Source organism: Carex rostrata, chromosome 1 (assembly GCF_964058835.1).
Source record: "Carex rostrata chromosome 1, lpCarRost1.2, whole genome shotgun sequence".
NCBI classification, from domain to species: Eukaryota; Viridiplantae; Streptophyta; class Magnoliopsida; order Poales; family Cyperaceae; genus Carex; species Carex rostrata.
The window spans coordinates 18591850-18619777 of NC_135918.1; the positions used below are offsets into that span (position 1 = coordinate 18591850).

At 34.6% G+C, this 27928-nt stretch overlaps 4 protein-coding genes across 9 annotated transcripts in view; 1 reads left to right on the plus strand and 3 right to left on the minus strand.

Moving 5' to 3' along the window:
- Window positions 1–296: 296 nt before the first annotated feature.
- LOC144562365 (UPF0481 protein At3g47200-like) lies at window positions 297–4193 on the minus strand. 2 transcript variants are annotated; one of them, XM_078311588.1, is made up of 4 exons: window positions 4111–4193; window positions 3850–3941; window positions 2595–2701; window positions 297–1922 (listed from the first exon to the last, which is right to left on the minus strand). In XM_078311588.1, the coding sequence occupies exons 3-4, from the start codon at window positions 2691–2693 to the stop codon at window positions 477–479; spliced, it is 1545 nt and encodes a 514-aa protein (XP_078167714.1). In that variant the 5' UTR covers window positions 2694–2701; window positions 3850–3941; window positions 4111–4193; the 3' UTR covers window positions 297–476. The 2 variants fall into 2 exon arrangements, with proteins under 2 accessions (XP_078167714.1, XP_078167721.1); XM_078311595.1 differs by lacking the exons at window positions 3850–3941; window positions 4111–4193 and adding an exon at window positions 2888–3204.
- An 8550-nt stretch (window positions 4194–12743) lies between these two features.
- On the plus strand, window positions 12744–16764 carry LOC144562382 (Transducin/WD40 repeat-like superfamily protein). Its single transcript, XM_078311606.1, has 7 exons — window positions 12744–13026; window positions 13122–13294; window positions 13861–14176; window positions 14608–14829; window positions 15212–15296; window positions 15667–15777; window positions 16193–16764. Exons 1-7 carry the CDS (start codon window positions 12910–12912, stop codon window positions 16576–16578), a joined length of 1410 nt encoding a protein of 469 aa, XP_078167732.1. The 5' UTR covers window positions 12744–12909; the 3' UTR covers window positions 16579–16764.
- Window positions 16765–17381: 617 nt separating this feature from the next.
- Window positions 17382–27928, minus strand: part of LOC144562463 (protein SPIRAL1-like 1) — a 47381-nt gene continuing 36834 nt past the window's right edge. For 2 of the 3 annotated variants that reach the window (XM_078311703.1, XM_078311709.1), the window contains exons 2-3: window positions 17977–18236; window positions 17382–17631 (exon numbers count right to left, since the gene is read on the minus strand). In XM_078311703.1, the coding sequence (XP_078167829.1) occupies window positions 17551–17631; window positions 17977–18225 (330 nt within the window). In that variant the 5' untranslated portion in view covers window positions 18226–18236 and the 3' untranslated portion in view covers window positions 17382–17550. Of the gene's footprint in view, window positions 17632–17976; window positions 18237–18561; window positions 18681–27928 lie in introns of those variants that run through there. The other variant, XM_078311694.1, reaches the window with a different exon arrangement.
- LOC144562433 (putative polygalacturonase) lies at window positions 23207–27676 on the minus strand. Of its 3 annotated transcripts, none has more exons than XM_078311666.1 (6): window positions 27447–27676; window positions 26072–26409; window positions 25718–25838; window positions 24895–25069; window positions 24453–24523; window positions 23207–24254 (listed from the first exon to the last, which is right to left on the minus strand). In XM_078311666.1, the coding sequence occupies exons 1-6, from the start codon at window positions 27460–27462 to the stop codon at window positions 23578–23580; spliced, it is 1398 nt and encodes a 465-aa protein (XP_078167792.1). In that variant the 5' UTR covers window positions 27463–27676; the 3' UTR covers window positions 23207–23577. The 3 variants fall into 3 exon arrangements, with proteins under 3 accessions (XP_078167792.1, XP_078167785.1, XP_078167800.1); XM_078311659.1 differs by having other exon boundaries at window positions 26072–26413; window positions 27451–27662; XM_078311674.1 differs by having other exon boundaries at window positions 26072–26413; window positions 27447–27661.

The following is a 27928-nucleotide window of genomic DNA, read 5'->3' on the forward strand; positions in this document are numbered from 1 at the left end:
ATTTTTTTGCAACCAAAATTTGATCGCATTTATTTAACAAGTTGCAACTGTATATTTTTGTTGCGATACACTACATTGTTGCTACCATTTTTTGGTTATGTTAAACACGCAAAATCAACCATTTATTTAATTGCAATATATTATTGTTATGCATTTTTTAACTAAAATTTAATGGCATTTAATTAACATGTTGCCATCATAGACTTGGTTGCACTAGCTATATCAAAGCCTTAAAGCAGGCGGAGGGAAAAAGAAATAACTTGGAATTAATACCAATTAAGCCAATTGGCAATGTATACATGGCTGTAACTGGTGCTGAAAATAACCTTGAAGATTGAATAAGAAAAAGACAAAAAAAAAAAAAGAGTAAAGGAAACCAACGATATATAGTGCAGAGTTAAATTACAAGGTGTGCTTAATTTTAAATAAAACTTGGTAGCATGTAATAAAAAGAAAAGATTAATGTCAAGGCATCATCAGCTCGGGGGAACAAAGTAGGCATAAACTGCAAAGAAAGATTGTAGAAATGTAAAAACTAGAAGTACTAGAGCAGCCATGAGAGACATCATTGTCCATGGACTGCTAAAATAATCACGAAGCAATTTTGCTCGATGCCTCTTCCAGCTTGATTCACAGTATCTGTTCAGTTTCGTGAACAATTCAGCAAAAACATGATACTCGTCTAGCAACACGCCTTCGAACAGCTGATTGAAGAAAAGAGTCAGCTCCTCTTCACCGCTCAGCATGCTCTCAATGATCCCACACTGCTGTAGTATCGCCATATCCTTTTGTGTGCTGACTAGCAAATCCAAGAATGCTGCATAGCTTGAGAAGTATGTGACATTTATCTTGCAAAATTTGCACTGTTCAAATGCTACGAGGTTGACCAAAAGAGGCTTACTGTTATCAATGATTATTAGTCTAGGGATTTCCAAGACACCATGATCAAATGATATGTCGAACATATGTTTCGGGGTGCGCTTTGGTCTGAACTTGATACCTGCATCTTGGAGATAAGAGGCACAAGGGATTGATACCGTCGATGGATTCTCAGTACTAGTAGTAGAACGAGAAAATCTTGTGAGCACCCATGAAAGAAACCAAAGAAGCAAATCTTTGATTCTATTAGGGCTGAACATTCTAGTTAGATGGAATGATTTGGAACTCGATGATCGATTTGAGCTGGAGGATTCCTCTAGGTTGGGCACTGAACAGTGGTGAAAGAGATGGGCTAAATGATCGATTTCAGCTGGAGGTTTCGAAATTAGGGCATAATTTGGTAGTGGTGTGGACATATTATTAATAAAGTTGTTTAGATTAAACAATTCTTTTCTATCTTCTTGTTTTACACCAATCTCACACAACTTCTCAACAACAAAAAAGGGAATTTGGTTCTCTAGAAGAAACAAATCACTCTGTACGAACATATGATTCCAGCCAACCTCAAAAATAGTATCCCAATTTTCTTCTTTCTGTTTTAAGAAGTACTCAAGCACAAAGCATCCATCAAGGAGCATCATCTTGACGAAGTCATTGCTGTCAAGATCCACCGTCTCACTATAACACCTACGGGTTTCCTTTTCTAGTTTCTTCATTTCTGATATACAGAAATCGACACTTACCCCACGGGACAGAAAATCCCGCAAGAACCGCCATTTTTGCGCCTCCATGGTTCGGAGGCTCGCTTGACCATTGTGGAATGGGCCAATGGAGATGACAGAAGGCTCGAAGAGATTTTTCTTGCTTTGCCGAATGTTACGTGGTGCGCGAAAGATTGTGAAGTTCTCTGTCTCGTTTGGTCCACCCCATAATTTTTTGAGTTCACATTTTATTGATTCTGACAGGTGAGAAGCTTCTACATCTAAAACTATCTCGGCTTCTTTCATTAATGTTCTTTCGTGAATAGAAGAGTTTTGATTCATCTTCAACCAAACAAAAATAAATGAGCTTTTAACTATCATCAAGTAGACTAGAGAAAATTCTCTACTATTTTGTAATAAAACAAAAAAAAAATCCAGTTTTATTGATAACCTCCGTTTACGAAACTATGGCCTAATTGTTTGAAGTAGCAATCATCCTATTACTATTGGGATGTCATTTGTGTCACAAAGGAAAAAAAATATATACACCTAACAATCACCTATATATGAATTATAAGACTGAATGTCAACTTTCTCAAATATTAAGAATACCCTTTCAACAAGTTGCTTGAGGTACTTAGTTGCAGTCTCCTATATTCTGTTAAAATTATCAGCACCAATTACTATCGGAAGGCCCAAGCCCATTAATCAATTCTAGAGTATTCAAGATATACAGCTGGTTATAATCCAAGTGGGTTATTCTAGAAAGTTCTATACTCTTGTAATTTATCATAGTTAGTATCATGTACTCTCTTGAGAAATCAACTTACATATATGAGTAATGTCAGTAGAATATATATGTAAAATCTAGAAACTTTAGTACCGACATATATTAGTATAAATAGGATGTACAGTTTGTGTAGATAGGTGAATTATTGAGTAAAGTAAGGCGTTAGTGACAGTTAGAATATATCAAAGTCTCGAGTAATAAAATAAATTATATTATAAACTCACCTCCGACACAGTTTCCTCCGACACAATTTCCAACATATTCTCTCCTTTCTCGATCTGGTGTAACAAAATCTCAGATTCAATTGAAACAGCAAGCTCCATCAAGTAACCTGCAATGCAAAAGAAACAATTATAAAACACTATAATTTATGAAATGTTATCAACTTGAAAACTGTTAAACTTGAAAGTACTCTAGACCTTTGAGCCCCTTTCAACAGATCAGACCCCACAGTGGAGGCCGGAATAGTATAGGATGGGCAGGAAATCAGTGAGAAAGAGAGAAGAGAGGAGCTTACCAGGCCCCGTTTCTGTTTCAGCTTCGGTCTGGTGGACTCAACAGGAGAAGAGAGAGAGGATGGAGAGAGTAACTGAGTGAAGGAGGAGGGAGAGGGACAAAGAGGAAGGTTTAATTATAGAGAATGTTTCTACAATACGAAAAAATTATAGTTTGAATGAATTACAATCATTGATTGATTAAAGGGTAAAGTTGGAATAACTTTTTAAGGATGCTTCTACAATACGAACCAAAAAAGGAGGAAGAAAGAGTCGGGCTCCAGAGTGGAGACAGGCGTTGCGGGGCTCAAACCACTACCCACCTCCAATTCCATTCCTTCTTCCAGTCAAACACTCCTAATCAAAGCTTCCTTCACGGCCACCTATTCACCGGAGAAACACTGCCATCATGGTATGAACCGGAGCTCGTTGACGACTCATGCAATACGTCCTCTCAAATTGAAAATTGTACCTAGGGTTTGAATCGGATTGAGAGAGTGACATGTCGCTCCGCATAAAGGCGGTGGTTGAGAAGCATGATTTGGAAACTCAGCTGATTCCGAGTCAACTTAGTATCAGCCATGTCCGGTTCGAGTTTTACTCAAGTCTCAAGCCTATGCGATTTTTTCAGCAAAACTCAGTTGAACAGTGTTTGATTCAGCCGAGTCATCCGATTTTCAGGCCAAGTCTATCCGAGTTTGGCCAAGTCAACAATTTTTTCAATTATTTTTAAATGCTTACTCAATAAAATGAGAATAATATCCAATAGATGATGAGTGAAATCAAAAACCACCAGCGAATTACTGTACGTTCCAAATTCTGGTAGTTGATAAGTGCATTACAAAAAAAAAGAAAAAAGCGACTGAAAGGAAAGAAACTGATGGAGCTTTTCGCCGATAGATAATTCATTGTATCTATTTATAACCATGAACTGACTACATAAAAAAGGTCTCGAGTAATAAAAGAAATTTTATTATAAACTCACCTCCGACACAATTTCCAACATATTCTCTCCTTTCTCGATCTGGTGTAACAAAATCTCAGATTCAATTGAAACAGCAAGCTCCATCAAGTAACCTGCAATGCAAAAGAAACAATTATAAAACACTATAATTTATGAAATGTTATAAACTAGAAACTCTAGACCTTTGAACCCCTTTCAACAGATCAGGCCCCACAGTGGAGGCCGGAATAGTATAGGATAGGCAGGAAATCAGTGAGAAAGAGAGAGAAGAGAGGAGCTTACCAGGCACCGTTTCTGTTTCAGGTTCGGTCTGGTGGACTCAACAGGAGAAGAGAGAGAGGATGGAGAGGGTAACTGAGTGGAGGGAGAGGGACAGAGAGGTCGAACCGATCCTAAAAGTTTATAACACCGGTTCTAAGCTAATAACTGTTCCTAATATATGATAATTAGGATCAGTTCTTAGCTTAGAACCGATCCTGATACTATCATGATTGGTTTTTAGAGAGAACCGATCCTAAAAGTGTATAAATTAGGAACGGTTGACCAAAAAACCTGTTTTTAAAATCGGTTTTTCTAATAAAACCGATCCAGATAGGTATTAGTATCGGTTGATTTCTATAGCCGATCCAGATAGACCAATCCTGATTCCAGTTTTTTCACTAGTGTTAAGTTTTGACCTAAATTACTATTCGGATCCATTGGGCTATGTATGTTTATGTTATTGCATATGTATAGACTATTTGTAAGAGAGAGTGAAGTCTAATGAAATCACCTTGAGTTATCTCTTTCTCTTCCTCTATTCTTCTTCTTAAACCCTTGAAACCCTAACCTATCCACTAATTGCTTCTTGCAGCTTATATAAGGTGCTTCAATATCCTTTCAGTGCACTTTTCTCGTATGACATGACAATTAATCTAGATGTACTTAGTTCAACAAATTAATACCTGATTATTTGCATTATGCCTATCCGAATTATTATCACAATTTGGAAATATAGCTTGGTTTTTGGATGTTAAAGAGAGAACTATACTTAATTCCTTTTTAATTAAGAGAAGAGTACAATATTTATACTAGGTCCATGTCGGTTATTAAATTATTTTTAATTATGAACCTCTTGTAATATATCTTACAAAAGCTCAATGGAAAGAACAACATAAAATAATTAGCATTTGTCAGGAATAAAATTGTGACCGAGATAAAAGTACAAGTATTGATGAAAGGCCATGCATATATCTATAAATGGATAAGATTGAATATTTAAGAAAATGAATGATTGGTGCTAAATATCTATCCATGAAGAGGAAAGCCAGAGTAGAGAGATTCTTTTCGCCCACTGATCCACTGTCCTTCTCAGGTTTTTTGTTTGTTTGGAAGGGCATCATTATTAAATAGGACCACTTAGGTTGTGTTAATGTAGTCCAATTCTTTGAACCTGGTGCTTTTGTTTATTTTCGTTATTTTTGTACCGGATGAAAAGGGTTCATTGGTTCTTGCATCCAACTTAGAAGATGACAAAGGGCAACTTACGTATATCAGTGTTCATTGGTTCATTGGTTTTTTGTCGCCATCTCAATTAGCATTAAAATTAAAACTTCAATGATAGGAAACCTTTACCGCCAACACACACCCCCCTCATCTCCCACCAGCCCACCCATCCCGCCAGCCAGCTCTCCGCCCCCTTCTTATCTTCTTTCTCTCCGGTGAGAACCGTGAACGGACATTCTCCGGTGAGAACCTTTTCTCGTCCTCACCTCGGACATTCTTCGGCGCCTTTTTCCACTTCAACCGCTAGATCTCGGTGTGTGGAAATAGTGAAACGGAATGTAACATTCCAATTTTTGAAAAAATTTAAATTTTATTTGACTTGAAATAAAGTATGTTAAAAAAATTACAATTATTTCTTCCAAATAATGGTGATGACTCTAGGAATAGAGCTTGGCAGCGATGGTCTTCTAAAAACGACAACTTGATTTTAGAATAAATCAACCCCGGGACCAGGAGCACTGGAGTGGCTAGGCTACGATAATATGATTGATTGATTCACTTTTGTACTATACTGAACAACTAACACTACTGTTTAATAACTGATAATATGATTGATTGATTGATTGATCCACGTTTCTATTGATAAAATGCTAAATATTTATAAATGGATAAGGTTGAATATTTAAGTAAATTAAAGATTGGTGCAAAATTATAGATTCTTTTCACAATGATTGAAATGTCCGATGCCAGATAGTAACTATTAGGATCGGTTGTTTAATATAATCGATCCTAATTAAAAAAAAAAAATTTATGATCGGTTATTTTAAACAACCGATCCTAATAGTAGTAATCTGGATCGGTTGTTTAAAATAACCGATTCTAATTCTAAAAAAAAGAAAAAAAAATTTAGGATCGGTTTTTTTAAACAACCGATCCTAATAGTAGTAATCTAGATCGATTGTTTAAAATAACTTATTCTGATGGTTTATTGAAGCTAAAAAAAATATTTTTATTTATTTGACCAGCTTCTATATATATTTTGCTGGCCAGCATCCTAATTTTTTTTTTTTTGCAACGTAAGAAGCAATAATCAAATATCATATACACATCCTAAATTAAATATCATACACATCTTAAATTATTACAAAAAAAATCTTTTCATGCAAAGTTTACCTAAACTAAAGCTTTAGAAATAACCAAAATTTGAACTCTCTATCAACAAAAATTAAGTTTTGAATCGCTAAAGAGCAGAGTGAATTAGTCATCACTGCTTATCCCTACAAGAAGATAACACCAAAAAAAAGGAAAACAAATCATCAAAGTGAATTTCTCGTACGACCCTTGAAAAAATTCCATAATTTTGGCACCAAAAACACAATATCAAATAAATTTCAGAACCTGTCCTTGCCGAAAATAAGCCTTAGCATGACCCTCCCTCTCACGAATTGCAAAATTAGTATATAATAGAGCACCATTGAAATCCCCTAACTTCAATTTGCAAGCCTGAAAAAATACCAACAAAGTTACGTTCAAAATAAAATTTGCAAATGGAAGACAAAATTAACATCAAAGCTCTTAAATCACATGCAAATCCACTTTGTTAATAAACCTAAAATTAATAGTAAAGCTTACTGAGCGGAGAGGGTGAGGCGAGAGGGAGAGCGGCTTTGAGAGGGGGAGACGGAGACAGAGAGAGAGAAACACGGAGGATAGGGAGAGGCGGAGATAGAGAAAGAGAGAGACACGGAGGTGAGGGAGAGGGAGAGAGAGAGAGGGATGAGTTGAGACTCAAATATTTTGGCTAAGTATAGAGGCGCGAAACGAAAATAAAGGGATGATTTGAGACTCAAATATTTTGGATAAGTACAGAGGCGCGAAACGAAAATAAACCCTAGCGCTACATAAGCATTAGGATTGGTTCTAAGCTAATAACTGATCCTAATATATGATAATTAGGATCGGTTCTTAGCTTAGAACCGATCCTGATACTATCAGAATCAGTTTTTAGAGAGAACCAATCTTAAAAGTGCATAAATTAGGAACGGTTGACCAATAAATCTGTTTTTAAGATCGGTTTTTTTAATAAAACCGATCCAGATAGATATTAGTATCGGTTGGTTCCTATAGCCGATCCAGATAAGCCGATCCTGATTCCAGTTTTTCCACTAGTGACTATCCTCAACTGTATGCTATAAAGATGATGTCTCGATATGTATATTTTGTGCGGAGGGAAATTATTCATCAAGAATACTGATATCCTTCATATTTGATACCGATTTTTTTTTAAATATCCAAAAAAAAAAATTATTAAGAATAACCATTTTTTTGGAAGAATTTTAAAAATGCCCAAACTGCCAAATTTTATGGCGGTCCGAGATTTTTTTTTTTTTTTTTTAAAGCTGTACTGCAAATTTTTTTTAGGCACCTCAACTCTGCACCTTTGATTAACATAGCAAACCACCTTCAAAAATTGTGAAAATTGACCAACATACAATCTTGACATGATAGAACAGGACTGTGAAGTTTCATACAAAATCTCCGAACAGGTCGTGAGATATCGGCTCTCAAAAATTGCCCGAATTGCTAAATATTTCATTATGAGTCCAAATTTGCACATCTGGTTAACATAGTAAACCACCTTCAAAAATCGTGAAAATTTACCGACATGCAGTCAGGACATGGTAGAATAGGACTGTGAAGTTTCATACAAAATCTCCAAACAGGTCGTGAGATATCGGCTCTCAAAATTGCTCAAATTACTAAATATTTCATTCTGAGTCCAAATTTGCACATCTGGTTAACATAGCAAAACACCTCCGTTAACCGTATAGTAACGAGTCGTACGGGTTCATTTTAGATTATCTCCATTTGCATATCGACTGGGAAATCAATCGGAGGCAACTCCGAGTCGCCTAACCCTTCTTCTGTGTCATTCGCCAAGAGCGGCCGCTCGTGATTACATGGGTGATTAAAACTCATGTACCTGGAATAGTCTTCAGGTTGAGATACACAATTCATAAATTAAGATGAACCAAATATGAACTTTTTAATTGTAAGTAAAATAGTAATTAGCTTTAGCAGTCTAATTCATTTGTAAATAATAATGTATTTAATTTGTTTGCAGAAAAACAAGGATCCATATTCTCTTGAGATAACAGGATATTTCTATTAGATCCGGACAGTCTGAGTCAATTAATCCAAATTAGTTTGCATCTTATTGCAATTAGCAGAGTCTAAGACTTTGCTTAATGCCAAATCAGAATAAGTCTAAAGTAATAGGTATCCAAAACCTAAATCAAAAAATTGAGGTTTATTTTTCCTTTTACAAACTTTGCATCATATTTAATTTACCAAATTGAATACACATAGGACAAAATTCCTTACAATTTCAGATCCCAAAGGAACAAGAGAACCAAATTTTCGTAAAAGGATCTGTAAAAGGATCCGCTACCAAGAACCCAGCAAGCTCACCTAAGCTTGCCCAACCCCAATCAGAATGAACCAAATTGATTAATAATTCAATACTTAAAATGGCTAATTAAATGGATACCAAAACTCAAATCAGAATTTAAAGCTAAATTTGAAACGTAACCGTTCGATCTTTTGAGTCAGCGGAGAGGACAGAGAGAGAGAGAATCCACCTTTGCTTTCAACCTTCAGCGATGAGATGTAGAGTCAGAGAGGAGAAGATAATCAGTTCGGAGATGGAGAGTCAGAGAGGGTTTAGTTATGGTGCGATCGACGATTCCCGGTGGCGAGAGTGAGAGAGAAAGAGGCGCGCGGCTAGGGTTGCATCCTGGCCCCGAGAAAACATGCGCAATTTTTTTTTTTTACCAAAACTTTCTGCGACCGGCAATAACGCCAGTAGCAGATCCGGTCACAGAAAGTGCGTCGTCGCCTCTGATTTTTGGTACATTTTTTTTTTTGGAGGAAATTGACTATTTGCGACCGACAATAGCGCCAGTCACTGATAATGGTCACAGAAAAACCAATCTGTTGTAGTGAGCCCAAAGTAAAATGCACAGGGCTCTTTAATATTTGTACTGATTCTGATTGGATGGTACGGATCTAGACAGAAATTTTATGCTACCTTAGGTGATATATATTCCAAAAAAATAAAAAAATTGTATCTTTGACAAAGTTGAACAATATACTAAAGAGTATCCAGGCCGATCGACCTAAGAAAGATCTCTCTTCACCGGCTTTATTTGTTTCCTTCAGTGGTCCATACAAAGTTGCGCTATGCGAACGATCGAGATGAAACACCTTTTGTATCCGTTAATTGAACATTTTCCTAATAATTTCTAACTATATAGCTAGCTACGTTATTAATTTTCTATTTTCCACTACAACAAAGTATACATTTTTTGCGAGGAAAAAAATACTTTTATGACGGTCGTCCGTCGCAAAAAGAAAAAACTGAACAATGAGAGTAGTCCGTCGCAAAAGGTCACTTTTTTATTCTCGCGAAAAGTGTCTCATTCTTGTTGTGTTCGTTAAGTATTATAAAAGAGAAAAATAATGAAGGTACGTATAATCTGAAAAGTTGATGATTATTTTGCTAGACGTCCCTAGATTTTGTGTCTCCAACATTTTCTTTCAAGTTGAGATCGTACATGTCGATCAATCCAATTTGTATATAATAGCTTCAAAAGTTTTCTTTTCCAAAGCTATCATGCATGAAGGGATCCGAATTTGCTGTAATTCAAAACTAATGAACAGTAACTCTAAAAGTCCAGCAATCCTAATTTATCTGTCGAACTGTTTTGAGATTCGTGCACGAAAAACCAGTTGTTTCGAAATGTGTTCTCGGAAAAAAAAATTCAATGGCTGGATTCGGATTATAGGGATTTGAGGTTACTGTTCACTAGTTTCGGATTGTAGCAAATTTATTTTCATCATGAACATGTTTGTTGCTTACGTAAGGTATTTCGATTTTCTTTGATCGATGGATCTTTTACAAAGTGACAATTTATCTATGTGTGCTTTGTTCCGAAATTTTTTATTGATAGTAAATTAAAAAAAAAAAAATTGGAAATGGTAAAGAATGTACGCAAATTTAAAAAAAAATGGAAAGGCATGCAACTGACCCATATGATGTTCAAGCGGGACGCCATACGGAATGGAGGTCCTTTAATTAATTTTTTTTTTTTTTTTTAGATTTATGGTGCTTAAATTTTGCAGTTATGTACTAGATTTTTTTACGAAAAAATGAAGGTCTAGTTCTAAATTTCTAAACTATTTCTCTTTGATAGAATGGATTCAACAATGCTATTTCCTGTCAGCTATATGATATAACAAATTAAAACACATGCACGTAGAATCAAGGTTCTAAATAGCGTTTATCGCGTCATAGCGGGGAGCCTCCAGAAAAAGCTATAGCGAATAGCGACGCTATAGCGAAAGCTATCCCAAATAGCGTTTTTTATTTTTATAAAAATTATATTATATATTTGTACTAAATATCAACATTATTTAGTCTCATAGAACAATAAATAATATCAAATTGATTAAAAAATTATAATATTCATATTGAACCAATACAAAGTCCAAATCGCGACTCAAAATATCTATAGTAATACTAATATCATAAACTATCGATCTTTTTCTATTTAAAATATCTTCAACATCATAACATAATTTATCTTTTTTCTATTTAAATTTCAAAATAACCTAGAAATTGAAAAGAAAAAAAAAATCATACTTCTAGTAAAATAAACAGATGATCCTTAAAGAAATTCTTGTTAGTCCCTAAAATTTTCATAATTTAGCAATTATTTATTTGATTTATCATCAATTAAAAAAAACCAAGAGCAAAATGAAAAAAATATTATAGCGGACCTGAATTTGATATAATGTAATATTCATCAAAATTAAACAATATCTTCACCATTTATTTATTTGAAAGCTCATATAAATTGAAAAAAAAAACAGCAAATGTTGCATAGCGCGCGCTATTTGCGCTACACGCTATACGCTATAGCGGACCGCTATTACCGCTATAGCGTCTGTAGCGCAAATAGCGTGTTTTAATGCCATAGCATAGCGTTTGGTCTCCAAAAACGCTATAGCGGCGCTATAGCGCACTATTTAGAACACTGCGTAGAATATATTAGATTGCTATTATTTCTGCAACAATATAATTGACCATGCAGATCGTTTAATTATTCAAGAAGAATAAAGAAAAAGATAAATGGGGGCTACAAACATAAAATTCTGAAAACTTATACAAACTAAAATTAGTTGTTCTTCAGTGGATTTGAACATAACATTACATAAAATATATATACCATCACATAATAAATGATCTGAATTAGTCGCAAGCATAATATAAAAAGTCTGAATTACCTAACCTAACATAAGATAACTTACCTAACATAACCTAACATAACATAACTAGTCCAAAATATATGATCACAACATAGCATAATATAACATAACATAACATAACATACATAATATCACATAAGCCCAAACCAAAAATTAAAAAAAAAAAAAAAAATTAAGGACCTCCACTCGCTATAGCGTCCCTGAGATGATTTTTTTTCGTGCAAGGGGCTCCACCTGAACACCATACCAAATAGTTGCCTTCTCATTTTTAAAATTTGCGTAAATTCTTTTCCATTTTTAATTTTTTTTTTCTATTTACTATTAATAAAAATTTCGGGTGCTCTGTTATTTCATTAAACACATGATTACAAACAATGTGTCTTATTGTATTATTATCACTGTAAATTTTCGTAGGTTTGCTCAATTTGGATCCCATATATTGTAGTAATTGCTTCAACCATTGGAGTTCACATGCACCTATCTTAGTATTGAACTTCAACATTGAATATTGCTACAACATTTTACTTCTTGTTTTTGAGGTAGCTGTTTCCTCCAACAAATATGATTGGGCCGATATTTTATCTCAAAATCGTAGAACTGAAGCCGATATCTTTGGGCTTATTACACAGGCCCATCAACAGCAGTGATGGTTCCCTCTAAGGCCTACTACTTGAGGCCCAATAGCATTGCAAATTTTTCAATTGGAGCTACTACACAAATCACCCCTCAGCTACCTGATTCAGTGGATAGCATCAGAAGTTCAGAACCATCTATATCAAATCTGAAAGCTAACTGGTTTCTAAAAAGCTACCCGCAAGTCAATCGAACGGTGTACATTGTGTCCGCTTTCAACTTTTCGCCGACGCAGTAGAGAGACACTGTCATGTGGGGTCCACTCCGAGAGTCCGAAATCTCTGAAGTAACTCAAATTTTGACAATAGATCTGAACTGTCCGATCAGAATCCGGGTCAATCTGGCGCGAGATGGAATGCACGGGACCTTTAATATTCGTGCCAATAGTGATCTGACGGTCCGTATCTAAAACTCAAAATTTAAGTTACTTTAGGGACATATTAATTCCCACTCCTGAGATCCAGAGCGACTTAGCGACAAAATTTGAATCTCTCCAACTCGAACTCGAGAAATTTTGAAATCTAAAAAAAAAGAAAGAATTGAAGAAATGACGAAACGGGTTTGAACTCGTTCAAATCCAAATCCAAACCGATTTGAAGTGAGACTGAGAAGAAGGAGAGGAGAGGAGATCAGATGGAGTTCACAGAAGCGTTCAAGCAGGCGGGGCCATGTTGCTTCTCCCCCGATTCTCGCTTTCTCGCTGTTGCTGTCGATCATCGCTTGTTCATTCGCAATGTTATTTCTCTCAAGGTATTTCTTCCTAGTTGTCAATTGTGCAAAGTATGGGGACCTATTTGGAAAATTGATGTCAAGATAACTAGTAGTACTGTTTTCTGCTTAATTAGGTTGAACAACTATATTCGTGTGTAGACAAGATCAGCTTCATCGAGTGGGCCCCAGATTCACAGTACATCCTCTGTGGCCTCTACAAGCGGCCTATGGTACAAGCATGGTCGCTGACTCAACCCGAGTGGACGTGCAAGATCGATGACGGCCCTGCTGGCATTGCTTATGCCAGGTATGATTTTTATTAGATGATTAAGAGAATGTAGTAAAGGGTATAATGGGTATCTTGTAAGATCAATATTTTTCATTTTTTCTTAAACAAACTATAATTTTTTATGATTTTAATAAAGGGTAAAATAGGTATTTTATAAATTTACAATGAGTTTTAATGTAAAAGACAATAAAATGGGTAAATTTGTGAGTTTTGGAAGTTTAGAGGGGGGAACACGTAATTTTGAGGTTTTTGAGGGTATATGTGAAATTCCCCCTAAAATCTCAGATTCTCAGTAGTCAAATCAGTGATTGCATGAGACAAACTATGTATTTTTTATGCTTTTAATAAAGGGTAAGATGGGTATTTTATAAATTTTAAATGAGTTTTAATATAAAAGACAGTAAAATGGGTAAATTTGAGAGTTTTGGAAGTTTAGAGGGGGGATACGTAATTTTGAGGTTTGTGAGGGGTATATGTGAAATTCCCCCTAAAATCTCAGTAATCAAATCAGTGATTGCATAAGGCAATAAGATTTAATATTATAATAAAAGTAATATAGATAATCATGTATTGAATGCTGCCAGGTGGAGCCCAGACAGCAGGCACATACTCACCACATCTGAGTTCCAGCTGCGCCTGACAGTGTGGTCCCTAGTAAATACAGCATGTGTGCATGTGCAGTGGCCGAAGCACGCGGCCAAGGGTGTGTCATTTACCAGAGATGGCAAGTTTGCAGCTGTTTGCACAAGACGTGACTGCAAGGATTACGTCAATTTACTCTCTTGCCACTCTTGGGAGGTAATGGGAACATTTGCTGTAGACACAGTGGAGTTGGCTGGGGTCGAGTGGGCCCCCGATGACAGTTCTATTGTTGTCTGGGATTCACTTCTTGAGTACAAGGTATTGCTTATTTGTTTATTTTGGAATGATGATCCTCCTTCATAGACTGACTTGGTACTGTTTTTTTCTTAAACAAAGTAAAACTTTATATTCTTGTCATTTTTTACTAAAATCTCTGATTCTGGCACTAGTTATCCAATTTCATACTTTTTTCTTTCTTTTTTTCACATTAAATTGATTAAGTAGCTCCCGAAATCCCCAAAGTTATGTACCAAAATTGAAATTGCCCCAAGTTTGTGATAGCATTTTACCATTATTCTATTACCGTGATTCGTCCTCCTTTCTAATTGTGAGAACTCCTTAAGTATACCCAATTATAAATTGCCGGTGGGCTATTGCATGGATTTTACATACTGATTTCTGACACTCAACCATTTGATTTAGTAATGTGATGAAATTATGAGAGTGATGTTTCATGTATATTATAATAGGTTTTGATATATTCACCTGATGGAAGGTGTCTACAGAAGTACCAAGCGTATGAGAGCGGCTTGGGTGTGAAAACAGTGGCGTGGTCCCCAAGTGGCCAGTTCCTGGCAGTTGGTAGTTATGATCAGCAGGTTCGGGTACTGAACCACCTCACATGGAAAACCTTTGCTGAGTTCATGCACATGACGACACTTCGGGCCCCATGCAATGCCACCATTTTTAAGGTACATTTTACTCGAACATCTCTTTCTGCAAGAATCAATTGATTTTGATAAATTGTATGCCTAAATTCTACTATGTATGCGTCACAAGTAGGTAAATGAACAATTTTCCCTCACAACCGGCCAATTAGAAGATTCAACATTTCTCTTAAACATGCTACTTCTTAACAAATTTAATTATTAAGGGTAAAATGGGTATGTTATAAATTTAAAATGATTTTTAATAGAAAAGGCGCAATAAATAGGGTAAATTTGTGAGTTTTTGAAATTTAGAAGGGTAAATATGATATTATGAACGTTAGAGGGGGAAATACGTAATTTTGATATTTTTGAGGTGTATACATGAAATTCCCCCTTTTAATTTGTCTAATTTTCAATATTGTAGGAAGTTGACGAGCCTCTGCAGCTCGATATGTCGGATTTATCTCTCAGTGACAACTTTGCTCGTAATATTCAAGATGGTTGCATTGGTAAGGATCCTTCTCAAAATGTGAAGATTGTAATTTTTATAGGGTTTCTTTATTGTAGTAGGTGAATAGCTTAATCAGAATCTTTCACTCAGAAGATTCCTTAAAAGGGTGCATTTCACCCAAAAAAAAAAAAACTAAAGTGAAAGTTTCATCAAATGGGTTCTTATGTTTGTTTTGCTTTCCTGGGGCAACTATAACAATATATGTCCTCCGTTAATTAAATTAGACAAGTTTTATTAATTATCTAGGTATTGTAGAGATGTTGTGTTATTTTTCTTTTGTAAATACATTTAAATATTGTGCAATTCCCAAGTGCCTTAATTCAATTGTGGTATGAACAACTACAGCTGCAATTTTTTGAATTTGATAGATAATTCTGGAGAAAGGAATTGCAGAGTGAAATACAAAGTGGTAGATCTTCCCATCAACTTACCTTTTCAGAAACCGGTGATTGACAAGCCAAACCCCAAGCAGGGAATCGGTCAGTTTTCTATTATAATTTGCTGAAAACTAAATAAGTCTTTAAACTTATTTTAAAATTGAGGAGGGTTAAAAATGTCCTATTGTTTTCATGCCTCATATTCTTATCTCCGTTTTCAAAGTCCAAACCATCGATTTGAACTGCTCAACATGATCTTCATATTAAAATGTGCTTGGAAACTAAATTGTGTATTTTTTGGAAATTTTTTATTATTTTTTTAGTTGAGTACAAAATACGAGTTTTTGGACTGTCCAGAATCTTTCCAGAAAACAGTGATTTTTTATTTATCTAAAAAAATAGTAAAAAGTTTCAAACAAAAATCATCACTGACTCACAACAGAAACTCTGTATCATGAATACTCACAGCATCACTTTACCATAATCTAATACATGTACCGACCAAAACTGTATGTAGGTCTTTTATCATGGAGCTATGATAACCAATACATATTAACCAGAAACGACAGCATGCCGACAGTACTCTGGATCTGGGACATCCGTTACCTTGAACCTGCTGCAGTACTAATCCACAAGGACCCGATTAGGGCTGCAGCATGGGACCCAACAGGTGGGCCTCGGCTTGTGCTCTGCACTGGCAGTCCCAATTTGTACATGTGGAGCCCGGCTGGTGCCTGGTGTGTCAGCATTCCTCTTCCCGACTTCTCCATTTGTGACTTGAAATGGAGTTTGGATGGCAGTAGACTCCTTTTGAAGAGTAAGGAGACGTTTTGTTGCGCAGCTGTTATTGTGCAGGATTTGAGTGATTCGACTGAGGAGGTGTCCACTTCTGACGATGACTGATTGTAATAGTTAGATAAGAAATGCATGGAAATTGGGTTTTAGTTAATCTCCTCTATATTTTTTTTCTTTTAGGAAAATTAAGATTTGGATTCCTGATTCCTGTTTCCCTAACTGTTAAATTAGGTGTTTTTCAATCACTGATTGGAACCAAAGTCAATGGGGAATTCTTTCATTCATATCCAGACTTGAAACGAATCCAATCCCATGAGGTAACATAATATTTCTGTTTAAATCCAGAACTTACCATCAGAATCTGGACCAATCCTGCCTGAGGTGGAATGCATAGGGTCTCTTTTGATATTTGTGTGGATTTTCTAATCGGACGGCTCAGATCTAAACAGAAATATTTTTAATTTTAGATAGGGTAAATTAAATATTTTTAATTTTGTTATGTATCTAATTTATGAGAAATTCATTCAAAACCAGTTGTTCTGAATCACATTATAGTCACCATTCCAAATATGTAAACCCTTCAGCACGAATTTGTATCACGTAAGCTACCTCACCGTTTGATTTTGAATCTAGTCTGTTCGTTATATATTAGCACGAATCTTAAAGGGCTTCTGTGCATTACAGGTTTGGGTCAGATTGGCCCAAATTCTCATTGGGCATTCTAAATTCAAAATCAAATGGTGAGATAATGTAGAGGATCCGGGCTTGCATTTTACATTTCCATCTTTGAGATTGGTTTTCGTTTGTAAAATTTGTATTGAGTTTGTAGACATCAACTCACGTTCAAATGTTTTAAATAGCAATTGAAAGAATGTAGAGTTGGAATCAATGTCACAAAAAAGGCCATCAAATTGTGGCAACGAAACAATCAGGCACAAAAAAGGATTAATTAATATGAATTACAAGATAACAAAAGATAGAAGCTCACAAATTCAATCAAAATTACAATGAAAAAAAAAAAAAACTAATGCGAAAAGATACAAGGTTTTGAAGAACCGGTTTTATTATTACAGAAAAGTCTCAGTTACCACCACCACCGAAGAGATAACCGAGAGAAGAGCCACCACCTGGTGCTGAATGCACCTTAGTTGAAGGCCGGTTCTATAAGCAAAACAAATATAACAAAATAGAATAAATTCTCTCAAACGGAAGAGCATACTTCATATCCTACCAGTTAGTGCTGGTACTGGTACACAAAAGGATATAATAAGGTTTCCACTTGTATGTGCCGGTCAGATATGTACATACCCAGTAACACTAGGTACAGTATTGGTACTGTGAACATTCTAATGTCATGTACCAGTCAGTTTATGTGTTATGTTTCAAACCTTGTCAGGCATAAACGATTTGGTACTGACTGAGTGACTGATATGTTACCAGTACAGCATTATTAGTTGATACCAATCATTAGAGGTGCCTCTAGAGAGATAGAGAGAGTGTAAATACCGTGAGGAAATTGCCAGTATTCTGGCCATCGGCCCGATGATAGTTGTTGGTTTCAGTGACTTGAACTTGAATACCAGCTGGTACCTGCTTAGTGACATCTACAGCAGGGGATGACTGTGAAATAGGTACTGGTTTCTCGACAGGTGGTATGCTCCTATTGGTCGGTTTTGGTTCATCGCTGCCCCCAAAAAGGTAGCCCAATTGGCTCTGGCCCCCACCAGCACTGACCCCACGTCCATTCCTCGCCATCTCAAATTTACCTTAAAATGGGAGCAAAAAATCATAATCAACCTAAATTCTTGGATTTGAATCACAGAGAAACATTTTTTAAGCAAATTCAAACAAGGTACATTAAAACCAACCAACTAACACTATATATTATAAGCAAAGAAAGCATAATAAACCTTAAAAATGATAAAAAAAAAAAAATCATAATAAACCTAAATTCTTAGATTTGAATCAGAAAGAAACATTCTTTAAGCAAATTCAAATCAATGTACCTTGAAACCAACCAACTATAACACTATATATTACAAGCAAGAGAGCAATACAACTATAGATAAAGAGAGAAGGTGAGGTTCTCACCAGGGAATAGGAATCTGATCGGAGAGGAGAGGAGAGGTTGGCGAGAGCGAGATGAAAGAGAAAAGGAGCAAAAGGCGCGCAGCTCTTGATACGAGATATTTATTCGGCAATCTAAGGGAGAGGGAAAAAAGAGATCCGATGGACGTCGGAACAAATTTTGTCCGATTCAATCTAGACTGTTCGATGTGACTTTTAAATCGTGCGATCTTTCCTCGTGGTTTACAATTTTAATTTTGGCACGAATCTTGACGAGAATTAAACAGATGAGAGAGAGATGAAAGAGGAAAGGAGCAAAAGGCGCGCAGCTCCTGACACGAGATATTTATTTCAGCAATCTAAGCGTGAGAAGAAGAAGTCAGATCGCCGTCGGAACAAATTTTGTCGGATTTCGTTATGGACCGTTCGATCTGCATCTAATATCGTGCGATCGTTAAAATTTCCTCATGGTTTACAATTTTAATTTTCGCACGAATCTTGATGATAATTAAACAGAGGAGCGCGAGATCAATATTTTGTCCGACATCGGTCAGGAACGTTGTATTTGGAATTTTGGATCAAGATTAGAAACTTGCGGATGGTTTACCATTTTAATTTTGCACGAATATTTATGCGAATTTAACGGATGAGAACGAGAAGCGGATCGAATTTTGGTTCAGTGCTCGTGGGATGGACCCGCTACCGACAATCTCACAGAAGAGAGTACTGAACTGAAGGAATGAGAGACTTTTGCTACTGTACCCAATAAAATATGAAATTTATTTAGGATTTAATCTTTCACTTGGAAGTTGGAACAATTAAAGTAGAACGAGAAATGTTCAAATTTCTTCGTTATGTATTTATTTTTTATTTCGTTATCAAAAAAATTAAAACTTATATATTAATATAAAATTATTATGATACATAAAAAATATTATTTTTTAAATTTATTTTATATGAATCAATAAGTTGAACAATAACATTCAAAAATTATCCACATGGTGTATTTTTGTAAGTTTTTGATAACATTCAAAACAAAGTTGCTTCTTTTATATGTACATGGAAAAAATAATATATATTGTACCTAATATTTTTATTTTGATATTTTTTTTAATTTTAAATTATCAAAGTTTAAAAATGAAGGTTTTTTGTTTGGTTTGATGAACCAAAAAAATATTCTACGAGTATACAAGAAGACAAAAAATAAGAAAAAATTTCAAGAATTATATACAAAAAAAATCAAAGAATTTCTAAAAATTGCTAAGAATATTATTTAAAACAATTAACACAAGAAGAATTACAAGAATATTATTAAGACAAATAAAACAAAAAATATTTAAAAGACTTTATGTTTTGTATTTTAAAATTTGATGTTCCATAATATTAACAAATTCATAATTCTAGAATAATTTGATGAGGTAAAGTTTACGGATTGGGATATAATATGTATAATTTGTAATAATGTAACAAAATATGTATGATTGGAAAATTGCCATGTTAAGCATGAGTAGTGAAATTATATATAAATAGGCTAGCTTGTATCTATCTGTAACTGATGATATGATCCAAAACACATACATCTAGGGATAGTGATGGGTATTTTTAAATTGTGGAAATTTTGGGTTTTGGATTATTATCAACTTTATATATATATATATATATATATATATTTCTCTCAACACTGTTTTCATTTAAAACAAACAATAATAAAAGGGAAATAAAAAAATACTTAAGAAAAATTCTAATAATAATCTTGGTTGTAAAGTAAGAGGTGAATTAAGAAGTTTAGTCATTGTTAAGTTATCAAATGAGAAGTAAAATAAGAAGAATAAGAGAGAATAAATCTGAGTTATGACGGAATAAGTTCATTCATCTCTTCAGACAGACTAATTTATTTCGCATGTAGGGCTCATTGTCAGAGATGGATATATATATATATTTTTTTTTTTTATTTGTGTATCCTTAGTAGTTGATAATAAGGATAACAAAATTTAAAGTTGTACGTACGAATCTTAATACGAATCAAATGGCTCCAACTGGACATCAGACTAAATATCCATCAAACTGGCTCCGATTCCATAAGTATATGGGTCACCTTTAGGAGTGATTAATGAGCGAATTCGAGCAAGTTGGGGTATACTCATGCTCGGTTCATTAGCTTAATGAGCGAGTCGACTTGAGTTGAGAGGATAATACCGAGTTGACAGTTGTGCTCATGCTCGGTTCATTAAATGCTTGAGTTGACTCGTGCTCCTTAAGCTACTCGTTAAGAAATCAAGCTTGTAGGCAATTTGAATTTTGCTTCGAGTTTTTTGTTTTAGATACATCATTCAAAAACTAATTAACATTGATAAAACTTAACAAATTATCATAATTCAACTTGCTTAAAACAATACACAATTTAACAAAAAATTATCCATAAGCAAATTTAGCAAAATCAAACAGCTATCTTCTTGTTGGTTCTCACGACCTTACATGTCACATGCTTATAGCTATCTCCATGTCACAGACTTACAAAGTTAAATTTGGATTTGGGGTTTGATCTGGTTAGGATTTGATGTGATAGGATTTCATGTAATTTAGTTCTTAATGAGCGAGTTGAGATATGCTTATGTTCAATTCATTAAATTAACGAACGAGTTGTTAACGAACGAGTTGTTAACGAGCGAGTTACGAACGAGTCACGAGTTATGAGCGATTTACTCGCCCCTAGTCACCTTACCTAGCAACAATTTCTTGAGTTGAGATCCAGTGAAGTAACCCAACTTTTGGGTTTTTGATCCGGACCATCCAATTCAAAACCATGATAATCCATCTCAAGTGGAGTGCATACATCCAAATAACGAATTCGAATTCCGAAGTGATCTCGAACGACAGATTTGAATCAGACGGTCCTGATCCAAAACCCAAAAGTTGGGTTACTTTAGGGGATCCGGACCCCAATTTCTTGGCCTATGAAAGCCAGCCCCACATAAGTGGGCCCCATCAACATTTGAGCCGAACGACCCAGATAATTTGATTCTCACAGACTACAGTATAAGAATCTTATGTACCGTACAAAATTACAACTTAATAAAGTTGTTTATGTGTGACAAATTGAATGTCTAGTCGTCGCACAAGACAAACCGCCCAATTTATAAAAATTAAAAAGTAGTTAAGCTGTAAACTTGTTTAATTAATTTTATTTGTTTTCTATAATAATATAATTAAGACAACTGAAAGATGAATAAATAAGAGGCAATGGATGTTAATTTCTCATAAAAATAGTTATATGTTGTTAAAGAAAGGATGATATGTTAAAAATAGTTTACAAAAAAAAAAAAAAAATAGTAACAACGCTCTCACCAAATTTCTTTATTCATAATTGGTACTTTATATATAATGGTTAATAGAGTTTTGTAAGCACTTCGGCCGAAATGCTTACAAAATTTTATATTCGAAACATCGAGTTAAGTAGCTCACTAAATTAGTTATATATTAAACTTGTACAATACCAAATTTTACTATTTTTAGAAACTTTTTACTATTTTTTTATGATTTTTTAGAGTTGTTTTTTTTTTACATATAAACAATGCATCAATATGTGCACAAATAGATTTTTTGTTTGAAGTTGATCAGATGGATTTTGGATTAGAAGCATACGGGTTGAAATGCTACCGAAAGCATATTAGCTGGACTCATGGTTAATATATGATCAAGAAATTAACTTGTACAATTTTATTTTATTATATTTTATTATTTTTATTAAATTAAAGTATACAATTTATTTTGTAAGTTCTGATTTTATTTAAAATAGACATCTGCATATTCCACCACACATACATTGTACAATAATCAATCACATATGTACTAAAAATCATATTTTAATGCATTGCATACAACTAACATGACAATGATCTAGTACTGTAGGCATCATTGATTAGCTGCATCTTAGCTCACAATAACAAACATTTTAATATTTTACAATATCTAAATAGCTATATTCCATACATCCATACGTCAAGCAATCATGCACTACATATCTCCTAGTATAGGCCATAATATTGTAAAATATAATCAAGAGTTCATAACCAACCACCCATCACTTTACATGCTATAATCCCTATATTTTATTTCAATAAACTAACTTTTGTGCCAAGTGCCAACTAAGCTAATATTAAGCATTAGAAGATTGCATGATTGCACAACCAAAAAATTGTATCCATTATATATACATATATTAGGTGGCATGGTATGATTGATTGAACAACTTATGTTAGAAAACAAAATGTGAACTCATTGTATTAATTTTGTAGGGTTAAAGGCAAGACAGACAGCAATTCAGCAAAGAGCCCACAGATAATATATGACAAAAGCAGAGAACCAAGACAGCCAAACATACAAACCCTAATTTCATTTTATAATAATTTAATTATCTGTGTCCCACTTATTAATTGAGGTGTACATTTATGTCTAGTCATACTTTATATGGCTTCTAGGTTGCTTGTACAAGTTGATGCCAAAAAATATTACATCAAGAAAAAAGGCAACAAAATATTTGTATAATTATCATTCTTTCAAGAGAAAATGTTACATTTATGTTAGATGGCCCCATTAAAAAAAAAAAATGAGAAAACCTAAATTCAAACAGCACAGTTATTTCTGATATAAAATGAATTTTTTCCATAGGTAAATGAACATCTCCAGTTGTTCCTCATATCCTTTATAACAATATATAATACCTATTTTTTTATGCCTTATCCAAAAAAAATAAATAGAATACACAAACATAATTTACCAGAACCTGATAAAACTAAAACTAAGAATCTGCACAGATATTTTAACCAAACTGTCTGGAATCTTTCATCACATACCTATCAAAAAAATTTCTTACAGATTGAATAAAACAAATTCCCCTGTACAATCACCCGCACCTCACTATTACCCCGAATTTCTATACGCTCATATTAACCCTAGAAAACCACACTGGTGAAAAGAAATTTTTATAAATTTTGACGGGTTTTATTGCAAAAGAATTGGGAACTATTACATCTGATGAAATTATTCTACTGCTAATGACGTATATTTATTCAAGGGAGAGAAGCAAACTGAGGAGTTCAAGTTCGGGTTCTGGAGCTCAGTACACGGGTCTGGTACCACCAATTCTGAGTAACCCGAAACATTCGAGCAGATCCAATAAGACGAAACATCCGGGTCGGGTTGGACTGAAACAGTTATATTCGACAAACAAATCCTGGTAAACGGGTCCCCTTCAATACCATAAAAAACACCCACTTGAGACACATTACTTGCTACTATATCCTTTATGGTAATTCGATCAATAACCGGTAGGTTAGAAAGGTCATATTCCCCTTCTGGGTGACCTTCGCACCGACCTGTGAACTCAATAGCAGTGTACACCTTTTGCATTTCCACCCCTGAAATTATAATATTGTCGATGAAACCACCCCTACCTGGGGCTGTTTTGAAAGAGATGCCTTTGGAGGAGTTGCGAATCCAGATTTGGTCAATGGTGACATCATAAATACCACCCGACATCTCACTGCCAAGGGATATACCTGACCCGGTAGAGGCTTCTAGAAGGACATTGGTGATGTGAACGAGGTAGGTTGGTTTGTTGAAGGAAAGGCCATAGTTATCCCACCCGCTCTTTAGAGAGATCGGGTCGTAGCCAACAGCTATCGCACAATTTTCGATGCACACATTCGAACTGGAGTCTGGAATTTACATTAGGATTTATGCAATTAGAATGACATGAAGAGGTGAAGGCCAAATTAAGAAAATTACCAAATTACCAAATTAACCAAACTATATATTTATAGTAGAATGTATCTGTAGTTTCATGAATTTTCTTTCAATTACTTGTGTTTTGTGTATGTGTTGCTATGAAATGTAAATAACAGGTATGTGCTGACCTGGCACGATCCCATTGGTCAATGGAGAATCCGGAGAAGCATTGATTGTAACATTCTGAATGAGTACATCACTGTGTTATTTGATGAAGTAAATAAAGTTAGCGTCCATTTTTGTTCTTATTAAATTCAAGAGATTATTAAGAAATTGGGCACTAGGTTTCGCAATAATTGAATACGATACCTAGGATTGTAATTTGTATATGGAATAATACCAGTACAGATAGAGATGTACTGGTATTATTCCAAAATATAGCCTCAACTGAACTTCACAAATGGAGGCTTAATTGCACAAATGAGGATTTCATTAGGTATAATTTAACTTAGTTCCTAAAATGACGATTGCAAACCCAATGTTAAATGCAAACCCTATATGAAAAAAAAAACACATTTGAATAAGAATGTTATATTATATAATACTTTTTTTTTAATTTTGAGAGCCTACCTACAGTAGACGGCATGGATGCCCCATGCAGGAGAGTTGAGAAAGGTCAAATTTGAAATGACAATTTCATCGGAACTAACAAACTCCACCAGATGTGGCCGGCTGTAATTCAATTTGTTGGTACGGTACCATTCCCACCATATTGAACCCTGACCATCTACCACTCCTTCGTTTCCTGTTTGATATAACAGTAAAAGAGAAAACACTGTTATTTGTCTGACAAAATTAAAGATGTACTATGCATAGCACAAATTGGTCCGTGCTATGATCTCCATATGAAAATGTACTTGCATACTAAATTTTACATTTTTTTTAGAATTTTTAAACTACTTATTTAGATAGGTAGTAAATCACTACTTTTGAATGGTCTAGAATCTTTAGATCAAGTGATTTTCTACCTTTTTAAAAAATAGTAAAAAAAATCTGAAAAATGTAAAATTTGATCTACAACTATATTTTCATACGAAGATCACGATGAATGGTTTAAATTGACTGTTTGGGCTTCGAAAATAAAGATATTGATCCATAGTACGGGTTAATATGTGCTATGCATTGTCTCACTCCTTTCAAAAACATATCATATACACCACTCCTAGTGTGCTTGGAAACAACAAGCGTTGGATGTGCTTCGATTTTCATCCAGCACGCATCTTGACACAAATCCGATGCCTGCTTTATCGAAGCACACTAGATAAGTGTACATTGCAAAGCACAATATATAGCCTCACTCACACAAAAATCATACAGCGCACCAACAAAAAGCAATCATAAATATGTATATATAACATGAATTTCTTTTAATAAATTATATAAAATAACGTACCGGTGATAACAACATCGGTAACGTTGTATCCATTGATCAAACTACGGTGCCTTGGACCGGGAAGATCGAGGCCTTGGCCATATGACGGCAACGGTTCCACTTTCGGCCATTGTGACACATCCTGAAATATAACATCAGATCCTAAATATTTACATTTTTGCCATTACTATTAATGACTTCTCCTTTTATATCATATTAAGTCCCATCTGATCTTAAAATTGACCAAGCATTTTATTGAATACCATCTTAACAGTTGTTTCGTTCACCCCTCTCTCTAAACCTTTAATGAAATTCTTTATTGGTATATTAGGAAAATTTAATTTCACCAAGATACAATGAGGGAAAAATTGAAACCTCAGTTGCAATTATAGTTGCGCCTCGTTCCAAGAAGAGTGTGAGGTGACTCGTCAGGTTGAAACTGCCGGTCAACCAATTACCTTTTGGCACATACAACTGGGCCCCACCTTTGTCAGTAAATGACCTCAGATAGAAAATTGCATTCTGAAATGCAAGTGTATTTAGGGTTTTGCCATCACCCACTGCACCAAACTCTGTGATGGTGACGCTGTGGGGCCGTGGTGTCATGCTACTCTTACATTGGTCTTTTGTATCTCTCTCTATTACTTGACCGGCGCATTTACTGATACCATTGTTCACATCTGATGCTAGTACAGAGAGGAATAGTAGAAGAACTGCCTAGACAAAATAATGTACATGAAATTCTTATTAGTTACCAGTACTGGTACAGTGGTACTAAAAACCTAAGAAAGGGGTATTTAGTGAGAATTCCAGTTGTCATTTCTTAATATAAAATAAAAATGTGATGCATTGCTGGAACTAATCATGAGGTTGCTTTTGGAATAATATGCAAAGAGAAGGGTTAACATGAGAAGCACCAAAGAGAATTGAGGTATTACTATCTTGGGTCTTGGGAAGACAAGACTTAAAAGGTTGGTACAGTAAAAGTTCAAAGAGAACAATTTTTTTTTCTCTACTGGAAGATTATTATTTTTTTTTTTTTTTGGGGGGGTGGCGTTGTAGATACCCTTAGAACTGCAATGTCTGTTGATACAACTATCAACATGTAAATTATATTACCAAATTGCCCTCTTTTATCAGTAATTGAGTTTAAACTGTTCAGAAAATTTACAAGAAGGTAATGGACAAACTATCAATAATTCAACTTTCAATAAAATTACTAGTCATTTGGTGAAATTCAGAAATGTACAGAAATACTAATTTAGAGTAGGAATTACAATATTTTTTTTAGTTATATAAAGGTAAAAGAATTGGCAAGGAATTGGGTTTGAAAGTATTATCAGGAATTATAGCAACAAAATTCACAATATTTAAAATAAGCAAAAATATGTGAAACCCCAAATTAGAAGGCTTTTGCAAAAATAAGAACAGGTTCAAAAGGCAAGATCTTTCCAGCTGGGGCATAAATAAAAAAAAATTAGGTTAGAAATTGCCAGCCAATAATGAATAAAAAAATACAACCCAAAATTTCAAAATGGGAAATCATAATAGCTGGATCATTCTAAAATTTTAAAATCAATCATGGAAGGCATGAAAGAAAAAATTGGAAGTTTTATGCCCTTCTATTTGTTTTTCTTTGGAAATAAAGACTACCCATTTGTGATCACTTTGAATTATGAAGAGAAAAAATGTGATTTAATAGCACAAAATGAGAAATTGATAGAAAAAAAAAATCCATGAGAAAACATACTTACTAGACTCTTCATTAGCCGCTTTAAGCAGAGAAGCGGCAGCAAAGAAGAACAAAACCACCCACAGAGAGAGAGAGAGAGAGAGAAGATGAAGAGAGAGAGAGAAACAGTAAACAGAGAGACTATTGGAGAGAAGAGAATCCGAGGGGATTGGAATGGAGGGGTGGAGAGAGAGAGAGAGAGAGAGGGGCACAAGAGAAAATAATAAGCTTATAAGCAGCTGAAGAGCTTATAGGAAGAGAGAGAACAAAAATAGAAACAAAATAACACAATTGTAGAAACAATTAAACATAATGTTGGACCTCTTTGCATATATACCATTGTACTAATATTATTTTATGAAAGGACCCCCAACAAAAATATTTCATAACTGCACTAGTTTATTGTAATTAATATTTAAGAACAAAATGAAAAATTACATGATATAATTTTGCACCATTTTGCATATACACCATTGTAAGAACATTTTTTTAAATAGACC

Bases quoted from the DNA above. Each gene is read 5' to 3' on its own strand.
- LOC144562365 (XM_078311588.1), bottom strand. From the start codon at position 2,693: ATGGAGCTTGCTGTTTCAATTGAATCTGAGATTTTGTTACACCAGATC. The intron at 1,923-2,594 runs GTGAGTTTATAA...GTTTGGTTGAAG, and splicing joins CGGAGGAAACTGTGTCGGAG to ATGAATCAAAACTCTTCTAT.
- LOC144562382 (XM_078311606.1), top strand. From the start codon at position 12,910: ATGGAGTTCACAGAAGCGTTCAAGCAGGCGGGGCCATGTTGCTTCTCC. The intron at 13,027-13,121 runs GTATTTCTTCCT...CTGCTTAATTAG, and splicing joins GCAATGTTATTTCTCTCAAG to GTTGAACAACTATATTCGTG. The intron at 15,778-16,192 runs GTCAGTTTTCTA...AACTGTATGTAG, and splicing joins AAACCCCAAGCAGGGAATCG to GTCTTTTATCATGGAGCTAT.
- LOC144562433 (XM_078311666.1), bottom strand. The intron at 24,524-24,894 runs GTAGGCTCTCAA...CAAATAACACAG, and splicing joins ATCCATGCCGTCTACTGTAG to TGATGTACTCATTCAGAATG. The intron at 24,255-24,452 runs GTCAGCACATAC...TGTAAATTCCAG, and splicing joins GACCAATGGGATCGTGCCAG to ACTCCAGTTCGAATGTGTGC.